At 28.0% G+C, this 10,991-nt stretch overlaps 1 protein-coding gene across 1 annotated transcript in view; it reads left to right on the forward strand.

Moving 5' to 3' along the window:
* Positions 1-9,993, forward strand: part of LOC111622307 (WD repeat-containing protein 20-like) — a 68,049-nt gene extending 58,056 nt beyond the window's left edge. Inside the window, exon 4 of the mRNA XM_023364667.1 lies at positions 7,522-9,993. Within this exon, the coding sequence (XP_023220435.1) occupies positions 7,522-7,584 (63 nt within the window). The 3' untranslated portion in view covers positions 7,585-9,993. The remainder of the gene's footprint in view (positions 1-7,521) is intronic.
* Positions 9,994-10,991: the final 998 nt, after the last annotated feature.

The raw sequence follows: 10,991 nt of genomic DNA on the forward strand, positions 1-10,991 counted from the left end.
TAAACTGTAAGTAATTAGATTGTATTTTCACACTAAATAGCTAATTCTGTTTGAGAATTAAATTACTACCATTATGAATTTTGTAAAATATTCTAGAAATTTGTTCGTTTTTCATTATTAGAGTTATCGTGTGTAGTTTTTTTTTTATATTTTTGTTGCAATACAGAAAAACTATTGCTTGATTAAAATACAATCTGATAACTATTTTATGTTCCTTATTTCAGTTTTGTAACACTCTTCTTCGATTCTTCAGTATAAAATTGTGAATATGTAACGTATATCTTTGTTGAATATTTAACATGTAGGATAAATGGTATAGTTATTCACATTTCAAATTTAATAAAAGTTATTCTGGAAATACTGCACCACAGTATTAATACAAGTTTCTACTGTAAGTAGGTAGCAAAAAATCCCACAGGTTTTTCTGCCATTGCATATGGCCAATAACTGTACAATTTGCATATTCATAAAATAAGATGCAGTTTTGATTATTTTTTTATTGAATTATAAATATTACATTTAACCATACTTGATACATTAATAATTCAATGATACAGCCTTTTTCTTATCAGGTTATGATATGGCTAAGCCTGATTTTAATAATAATCCATATGTATTCTTTGATTGTATTCATATATATATACAGGGTGTATTAGAATGACATTTTAAAATTTGGGGGATTGTAGAGGATGAAATTTTGAACGTTTTGATATAAGGAACCCATAGCCAGAAATGTAATATAAAGTTTCTACAGCAGTTTGCAGTCAGTATGCTAAATGAAACAGCAGAATACAGTATTTATGACAAGTTTTATTGACAAAATAGTAGAGTACAATCAAACTGTATATCGAATCAGTGGCTGCACTACTTTAGAGTAAATGTTCAATGTGACGACCACCAACTTCGTTACATAATGTGCAATGATGAACCTTGTTTTGTCTGATTCTCTAAGATGCCACGCTCCCCTCTGATGGTATTAAATGCTATAAAGATGTGCTCCGTAAGCTCGTGAACTGTTCCTACAGGTGTTGCGTACATAAGGGACTTTACATAACCTCAGAGGAAGAAGTCAAGAACAATAACATGACATCAATGGACGGAAGGGTAGCTACCAAAGTGAAGGGCAGTCAAGCACTTCCTACCATTGTAGAAACTTTATATCACATTTCCGGCTATGGGTTCCTGATATCAAAACGTTCAAAATTTCATCCTCTACAATCCCCCAAATTTTTAAAATGTCACTCTGATACACCCTGTATATATATATATATATATATATCATTTAGTTATTAACTTAACAGTTTATTGCCAACTAAGAATAGCAAAATTCTTATTTGTTGTATTCTTTCTGTATAAGTATAGATAATAATGAGCCTGTGATCCTGTTGTAAGATCTGGATACAAGTGTATATGCATATATAAAATTCATAATTATTCCAATAAAAAATTGATCAAATGAACTTAGATTTCTTTTTATATTGACTTCTTTATTTTGTATATGTATTATTTCCAGAACAGAATAATTTTCTTAAACTTTTCTTCCAATTTGAATTACCTAATTATCTTCTTCTGGTTTCATAATGTTTAATATTTTAAGATTATAGAATCAGTTATTTTTATAAGTAACAAAAATGTTTTTTTTTTTTGTTTTTTAAATTAATGTTTGTCATTGTTTATTTAGCTATTTTAGAGCCAACAAAGATAAATTGATGCGTTTTATTTTTAAATAAAAACTGATATTCTATATACAAAAAAATTTTTAAATAATTTGATTAAGTTAATTACTATTTTGCATTTATTTTAGATAAATTTTTAAAAATAGTAATTTTTTTTTAAACATTTTAAAATGTTTATACATTGATAATAGAAGAGTTTTAAAATCTTTGTCCATTTATTGCATTAATTTATTGTTACAAAAGGCATTTGGCAAACTGTTTTGTTAAATATTTTTGATTCGTAAAATATTACAACACATTCAAATTGATAGCGTTGACTTAAATAGATATTTTCATGAAAAATTTCACAATGTTCTCTATTACGCCAAAGCGTCCCTTTTAGATCCATATGCATCTATATTTTATATATATAATTTGAAGTGATATAATAAATTCCAATGGTTTCATAATATTTTATGACTGCATTGCCATACAACATTATTCAAATCTAAAAATTGTTCTCTTGCTCTATAGAATTTGTTCTCAAATATCTGATGAAGAGGAAGACAGGTAAAATTCCAAGCTGTTAAATAAGGTTGGTGTTTAACATTTCAATAAAAGTTAAAAATTAATGAAAAGAATTTTTGTAAAATTCATAATTTTTTAAATATAATATACAATATATAAGCATTTTTTTTTAAATTAAGAATTCGGCAAGTTCTGATCTTAGTTGATTTATGCATAATCAGTTATCGAGCGTCCAGTTTTAGCTTATGAATATATTTAATATTTTTTATGCTGTTTGTTTATTATATAAAAATTTCTTGATTCTAACTTTATAATTAATGAATATTCGGAGGTTTTATAATTATCGAGCCATTTTTTGATTGAGGTTTTAATTTAAACTAGTTGTTCTTGAGAATTACCAATGCATTATTTAAACAAAGACAGCATATTTCCTGAATTAGAGGCACTTATGCAATTGTACTTCTCTGTGAAGTGAATGTAATTAGATAATTGAAAAAATAGAAATGGTCTCTAATGTAGAAGCTTATGACTGACCTGAAACACTGATAATGTACAAAAGAAGACAAGCTTAAGCCCTGTATTTTTAGAGTGCGACTATGCAGATGCGAGCGAGTGAATTTTCCAAGCGAGAGAGAATACGTGGCGAGAAGAGGTGATGACATTTTTTGCACTGTTTCTCGCTCTCATCTGTGTGGTCATAATAATTAATAGCGAGAAACAGAGTGCATAAAACGGCAGCGTGTGATAGAAGATTGATATTATTATATATGATAATAAAATTTTGCAACTAAAATTATACATGATATTAAAAAATAGATTTTGAAAATTTATTACACTTTTCTAATTTAAATAAAAATATTTCTCGCATCTTAAAAATAGAAGCATCATATTTCTTGAATTAGAAATATAGAAAAGTAAGAAGCAGCTATAATAGGATATAAAGTAGAAATTTATTAATATGTAAAAGTCATGCACTTTAAATTAGTCTTTGGAGCAGCTGTTGCTTTTAAATCAGTAACACACACAATTGCTTTTACATACTACTACCAGCACAGATTTTAATTTAACATTGTCGAACTTCAGAATGCTCCAATATCAAATGTACAAGCTCATTTAAAATTTTAAAAAGATATTGTAACTTGAGTAGGGCCACTGGAGCAGTCAAAAATGTTTATCATCATCCATTTATCTAATGTCTATTAAAAATCTACTGGATATAGTATGTAAAATCATCCGTTTGTGCTGTGAACTGTTCTAGCTTTTCGGAGTTGTCTTTTACACCAGCTTTTTCATTCTTGAAATGAATGTCCTGGAAGATATGTGAAGTTAATCTTGTTATCACTTACTTGTATAGTATTTTCTTACTTTTAATGGGAAAATTTAGAATAAATAAAAGTTATTTACATTTATTTATCTGTATTTCAATATCACAAAACTACATGATTGTAATGTGTATGAAATTTATCACGAAAAATGAATTAATATTCTTGCTTAATGAGGCATATGTTCCTTTAATTCTATCTGAATATATCCCCCTATCTTTATCTATTTTAGAATGTTTGCCACTACATTAAACACAGAAGGCCAATTCATATTTACAGTTGGAAAGATAAAAATGGGACACAGTTTACTTCTAAACATTCTGTAGAACAAAGTGTTACAATATATAAAATGTTTTGCATTAATAAGTTAATAGTTTAAAACTATTAACATTTTTTTCAATTGTTTTAATACAGATTTATAAAAATAATTTAGTTTGAAACATTTTCATACATACAATATTGTATATGTAGGTGTTTAGCATGAATATAGTAAAGCTAGTAAACATGCAAATATTTTTGTCTCATTTTTGACAGGTAAAAACAAATTTAAATTAATAAAATGTATAATATGTGTAGCTTTCCATTCACATATCATAGGTTCTTCTGTAGACAGGCTGTTTTGTAGGGAAAGTTTGAGGGTAATGCCGAAATAAATGAAATTCTTTGGTTTTGGACGAGTTTCCTTCTTAGGGAGTTTCTGCCTCTTGTAGGTTTTATTGAAATGGTTAGGTTGTGATCTCTCTGGAAAAATGCTGCCGTTAAAAGAGGTATGATAATATATGGGTAATAATTACTTTTCAAGTCCGCTATGTTATATTCTCAAATGTGTGTGTTTCGAATAACAAATGAATTTTGTAGATTGAAGTTGACATCAATTTTATAGTTGTTGTTACATGAAAAATATTGATTTAAATTAAAATTACAAAAGTACAGAGTGCAGTTTAGCTTTATATTTGACTTTTTAAACTTGTGTCAACATATTTAAGTTTGATGTATTCAAATATTCAATTTGCATTTTATGCGTTTAGTTAAATAAATTGTTTTTTTGTTTTAGCTCTGTTTTAAAATAGCAAAATCGATAAGCGTGTAAATTACAGTGCAAAAATTAATTGCCGTAATAAAGCTTATTATTCACTTAGTGTATTGAACTCTGACTGATCCACAATTTTTTTTTAATCATCAGCAACGTATTATTGCAGTTGATAATAATTATAAAAAAAATTGAGACAGTAGAGTTCTGTTTAACTGAGGTGAATTGTAAAAGAGTACTTTGTTGATAAAGAGAGAGCAATAATACAGTATGATTCAATTCGTGAATCTTTGCTAGGCAATGTGCATTACTCAAAAGGGCTCTAAAAGTTTACAAATTTCAAAAATCATTAAGATATTTTTATTATCATGATACCAGAATAAAGAAGGTTTAATTGTAATTATAGATTTGCTATTTCTTTAATAAGTATAATTTAAAAATCAAAATTTATGAAAAAATTTTGATGTAATATCAAATTCTGTTTAGTTATATTTTGATATTAATTATATTATGTAATAATTTATATACATTTTATTATATAATTTTTGTTTCTTTCTACTGTAATTGTTATATAGAATCACAGAACGTCTATCTATACATGCCTTTTAAAATGTAGGTAAGAGAGTATCATCAAAAAACCTAAAAATTTTGATATGTAAATTGGGTATGGACTATTGAACGCTTATGTTTTCAACTATAAACATCGCTAAGCTGTATGTATTAATAATAAATAATTGTTAATAGCACTTAATTAGCCCAATTAATTATGGCAACCATTTGGTTTATATATTCAGGCCAAAAGTCAAACTTCTTTAAATGGAACATGGCACTTTTTAATTTAGATTCAGATTAAATGTGAAAAAATAACTATTTGTGTTAAATTTTTTCTGAAAACACCTGTTAACACTAAAATATTTAATTAACATACCATCAACGTAGGAAAAATATAATAAAAAATGTTGGCACAATAATCATGTGTAATTGATACTGAATTAACAAAAATTGTTACTATTGCTGCATAGTATTTTTGATCGTGTAAGTTTTTCTGGTGTAACATACTTGATTCAGGTCTTAACTGTTCAATAAAAATGTTGAAATTGAGCACGATTCTGAACAATTCAAGCTCTGAAAAAGAATTTGTTGCCTGAAGAAGAATATCATAATGTAAAGATTGAATTGCTTTGTCTATTCTATGGATCATTTCATCCCTTATAGTTACATATTCATAATACACAAAGTCTTTTATCCTATCCCATAAATATATACACCAGGATGATGAGATTAGGTGATTGGGATGGATAATTGATTGGATCATGTTTATCTGACCACTTGTTGGAAAACATTATTTAATACTGCATGAGTAGCTCTTGATATATGGGATGAGAATCCATCTTGTTGAATCCACACATCTGGGCACAATTACAGAGGAGTATTTTCTAATATGACAAGGTCTGTCTATCAAGGGTGTATAGCTACCATCATTCAGATTTTTAAGATGAAAATCAGATGGTTAATTTCTAATCCAGTTGCAAAATGCAAATCCCAGTCAAAAATCATTACACTTCAATGTTTGGTGAAGAAACATTCTGAAAGAATGAAACTTGGTATCTTTCAAAATGTGTCGGATACATTCATAACTAACTCCAGAATCTAATGTTCGTCATCTCGTAGAATCTTGAGGATTAATTTTTACTGCTACTTTTTCATCCATAATTGGACAGTGGAACTGTTTGTGTTGTGATGAGGTTGAATGTCACCTTCATTTCTAATTCAATTAGCCAAATGTGAAAACACATTACATTAGTGAGGACCCTGATCAAGGATAATGTTCATACCACAATCTTTTGGCTGCAGCAGATTTATCTGGACACTCACTCAAAATCAGCATATTATATGCTTCTTCATTCAAATAGGACATGGCTACGGTATGACACCTTTGATAGGTATGTAACTGAAAATGAAAATGCAAGCAGAAGTGAAATGACACTAAAACTGTATTTGCTGCTGCACTATTTTTCAACCAGCTGAGAAAGTGAGACAAATGGTTTGTAATAAGGTTTTACCAAGAGAAGAGTTCATTTAAAGAGAAGAGTTCCATTTAAAAAATTTGACTTTTGGTCTGGATAGCCCATTTCCAACCAATACCGGAAGTTGAAAATGTCACCATTTGATAGAACATACCTGAATTAACTTACTGAATTACTTATCAAACTTTTTAAGATTTTTGATGAAACTCACTTTTCTTCATATTAACAGGGGTGTATGGATGGTCTGTCACCCTGTATAGGGTGGAAACAAAAAGAAATTGTAAAATAAAATTTATATAAACATAAAGCATGAAATATATATATTCTTTAACATTTATTTAATTAACATTTTGACTTATTAATGTAAACCAAAGATGATTTTTTGAATTCAGATACAAAGAAAAATTTTAACTTCATATGTTTCCAATACAGTCTTTAGTTTTTTTTTTTAATTAAAAGATTCTTAAAGAAATTAAGTAGAAATTCCTGCTGAATTCGCAAAGTTGATTTTTGATTTTAGTGAATCTAAATTCATAATGTATTCATTTGATTCAAAATTGTATTTTCTTTATAAATTAAATCATTTAGTATATCTGTTTACAGATGTTGATATCCTAGTTTAATAGGTTAACGTGTTGACTTAATTACTTTATTATAATGGTGGAATATCTGCACCGTAGTACTATAACACCAACTGTACTACTTTTCTATATTTTTATCTTTAATTATCTCTTTCTCTCTCAGAGATTGAATTCTGAATTTTGCTTGAAGTGGTGATAGTTTAATAAATTGAATTTTCCATCCCATCTAATAAAGCTTTGACTGTTGAAAGCATTGGAAATGAATGAGGGAGTGATAAATCCAAATTGATTATAATTAATATATTTCAGATGATTTTTATGTTGATTACTAAATTACAAATAATTTTAAATTAATTTTTTCATTTTTTCTTTTTACAGAATCTTGGTCAGCAAGTGTCTAGCCCAAATAGCAGCAACCCAAGTGGTGGCACTGTAGTTTAGCTGCATATATTATGCAGTAAATTATCACGCACTACCAGGACAGCTATAGATATATGATTATCTAGCCATTCTGTTTGATGAATTTTCAACTAGTAAACTATGCCAGTCATTGGCATATTATAGTAAACACTGGTTGGTCCATTGCTCTTCTAGTCCCAGTGAATCGTTACTTTGATCTGTACAGAAAAGCTGAAAGTGCTCACCGAGAATATTCACTAAATATAATGAAAAAAAAATAAATAAAAATTTTGTCCACATCTCCCCTAATATCCCACATCTGGAGCATAATGCAAATGCATCCATGCCAAAACAATAAAATGGAAGTTTTTATTTATAACAGTCTAGAGCCGATGCCTTTTTCATAGATGAATAGACTCTCCCTTCAATTTTTGTTTTTTGCCGGACATGAAATAAGAAAAATTTTACATTTCATAAAAAATAAAAATGAAAATTTTTGTCTTTTTATTATAGAATGCAGCATTTTTGTACGCGAATACCAATTATGGGAGAGATGCGTATTATAGACGAGACATAACATATTTAGAATAGCGAAATTTTGCACAAGACAGTTCAAAAGACTGCTTCGATAGAAATGTAGATTTATTTGAAATATTATCCAAAGACCAGATATCAATTAGTTGTCTTTCATCCATTATTACAAGAAAATATTTATTACGTTTATTGAGGACCAGTTTGTTACATTGTTAAAAAAATTTTTAAAATAATAAAAGAATGTGATGGAAAGTAGTAATGTACTATTACTACTATAAATAATGGGAATATTATGTTATTGTATTTAATAAATAAATGATACAAATTACATTATTTAGTTTTAACCCATTCGGAATTCCGTAGCATCACATTTCCGTCAATCTTGTTTAATTTGCATAAAAGTACAGACAGAACCTACAACGTTAGGACACGGTGGGAAATTTGCCAACAGAATTCCCATTACGATTTTTGGTTTTATCGAATTAGTATTCGTATATTCTCAGTCAAGACTTAACATCTCTGACTACATTTGATCTCAATCCGAACACGATACTCTAAAGCAGAGGAAAAAAAAATTCCGACTCGAATACCGAATTTCGCCACACTTAACGGACGGGCGCTACGGCCATCCGTTATCTCGACCCACCCACAAAAATGCAAATATTTAGATACCGTTATAATACAGAACAGGAAAATGTTAATACTGGGTTAAGTTTTAACAGTCCATTTGACGTTGGTCGCATCGGATGGCTTTTATGAAGTTTGTGTAAAAAAAAATTTAAAGCTTTGCATGTTGAAGAAGTCTTAGTTTATATCATAGAAGTTTCAAATATATTTATACTTTTGATATCTGTGATCCAAACGTAGAGTAGCCTTGCAGTTCCTAAGTGCTCGGTGTTGATTTGGATTTGACTCCATTTTGATCCTCTGCAACTGTTGCCCTTTTAAATGATCTTACTGTAATTTTGAAGTCTTTATTAAGTGCATGTTTCAGATTTTATTAATACATCGAAGTCTGCCCGTTGTATTTTATAAATTTCGAAATGAAATTTTCCATCCGCTTTCCATTTAGAACCAAGAAGAAATATTAAAACAAAAAAAGAAATTGTAAATTGTCTAGATTCAATACTAAACATTAATAACAGTGCTACAGTGAAAAAATAGTTAATGTTTATCAAATCTACAGGTATGTCTGAAATATCTTATGATTACTAAATGCTACCAGTTTTTAATTAAGTTTATCATTTCAAAGTCATTTTTGTTTTACCGAGTTTATAACAAATAATTCATTAGCAATAACTCCTGCATATCCAAAAAATTCTTAATGACGAAAAAAGAAAACATAATTATAACATTCCGTTATAAATTTTAATCTTTTGTATGCATTATAATTTATTTTGGGAAGTTCTCTTTCTATTTAATACTTATGTGAAAATGCCAATTATGTTTTAATAACAAATACTTCATAACTTCGTAAAAAGAACAAAAATGACCTGAGATTTAAAGAAACTAAATAAATAAATCATCACTTCCCAGGATCAGTTGGAAATTTGTTTAATGATAAAGTAAAAAGTAATGTAAAAGAACATATTCTTAATCAAAATTTAAAAAAAAACTTCTTATACCAAGCAACTCACCAAACAATGAAGCCAACCAAATAGAATATTTTAGCAACAGTTTAATGTTGACATTTTCTCTATTAACTGCATATTTTAAATACTTTCATATAGAGTACTGTAAGAACATTCTCATTCTCGTAAAAACACGTTTTGAAGGGACGAATGATATATTTTTGTAAATTTGGTCCAAATCTATTTGTAAATTTTGCAAGAAAAGTCTGCGGTGAGATCGACAAAACAGTTCAACGTCACGATCGTACGCTTATCAAAATAACACGATAAATGTTTTTATTGCATCTTATTGTTTTCCTATTATATTATATTTTTATTTCTGTAGAAAACTTCAATGATACTTCTATAGGAAACTTTAAAACTAATTTTTGGTTAAGCAGTTAAATTTTAAGCTTGTCATTTACATATACATTAACATAAATTTAGAAGTTCAAGGTAAGAATAAATAAATAGCCTCAGATTTGGCCATTATAATGATGAGTTTTCTTTAGTTTAAGTAAATGGATTCCTATAATAAATTTGGTATATTATACTATTTAAATAAATGTAATGCTTTGTTATTTGTATAATTAATAATTTAGATTAGCAAATGAATTTTCCTTTTGAAATTTCAATCATGTAATTTATAATATAGAAAAAAATGCATTTCTGATGTACTTTCCTGCAACTCGAACGTAAATTATTTCATAATTTTTTCAGAAGTAAAAAATTAATCACTCAAAATCAATAAAACATTGTTTATATATCATATATTTACTACCGCAACATTATAGTGATTTCGGCAGCAAAGGTGATTTCATTAGTGGCAGGAAAGAACAAACAAAACTCAAATTACTAAGAAATTATCTGACCAAGAAACGAAATATCTAAATTATTTTTGGTGAATAAAATTCCATTTAAATCATACTTCAAAAACAAAATGAAATTCTTTAAATTTATCAATAACGCCTGTTTATAATGAAAACTCTTCATTAATAGGGCTTTTTTAGAGCTTGTCGCCTTAAGAAGTTCTTTTAACATTTGCATAACGAATTTGACCAAACCACGGTAGCGAGAGATAGACGTAACTAGGAGAGAGAACTTACGAAAATTTCCGAATACCAAACCCGAACTTGAACGTAGTTCCCTTGCAGTGGTAGGCAAATGCCTTTAGCCGCCTCGACAGGTAATATTTTTTACTGTTTGACTGTTAAAAAACTGCATTTTGCAAGAAAAACTAGTTTTAATATTTTTTCAAAAAAAAATTTATCTATTTTTCGAAAATTCGTAAATTAATTTGTAATA

This window comes from Centruroides sculpturatus, unplaced genomic scaffold (genome assembly GCF_000671375.1).
Source record: "Centruroides sculpturatus isolate CEXI.00-Female unplaced genomic scaffold, Cexi_2.0 scaffold337, whole genome shotgun sequence".
NCBI lineage: Eukaryota > Metazoa > Arthropoda > Arachnida > Scorpiones > Buthidae > Centruroides > Centruroides sculpturatus.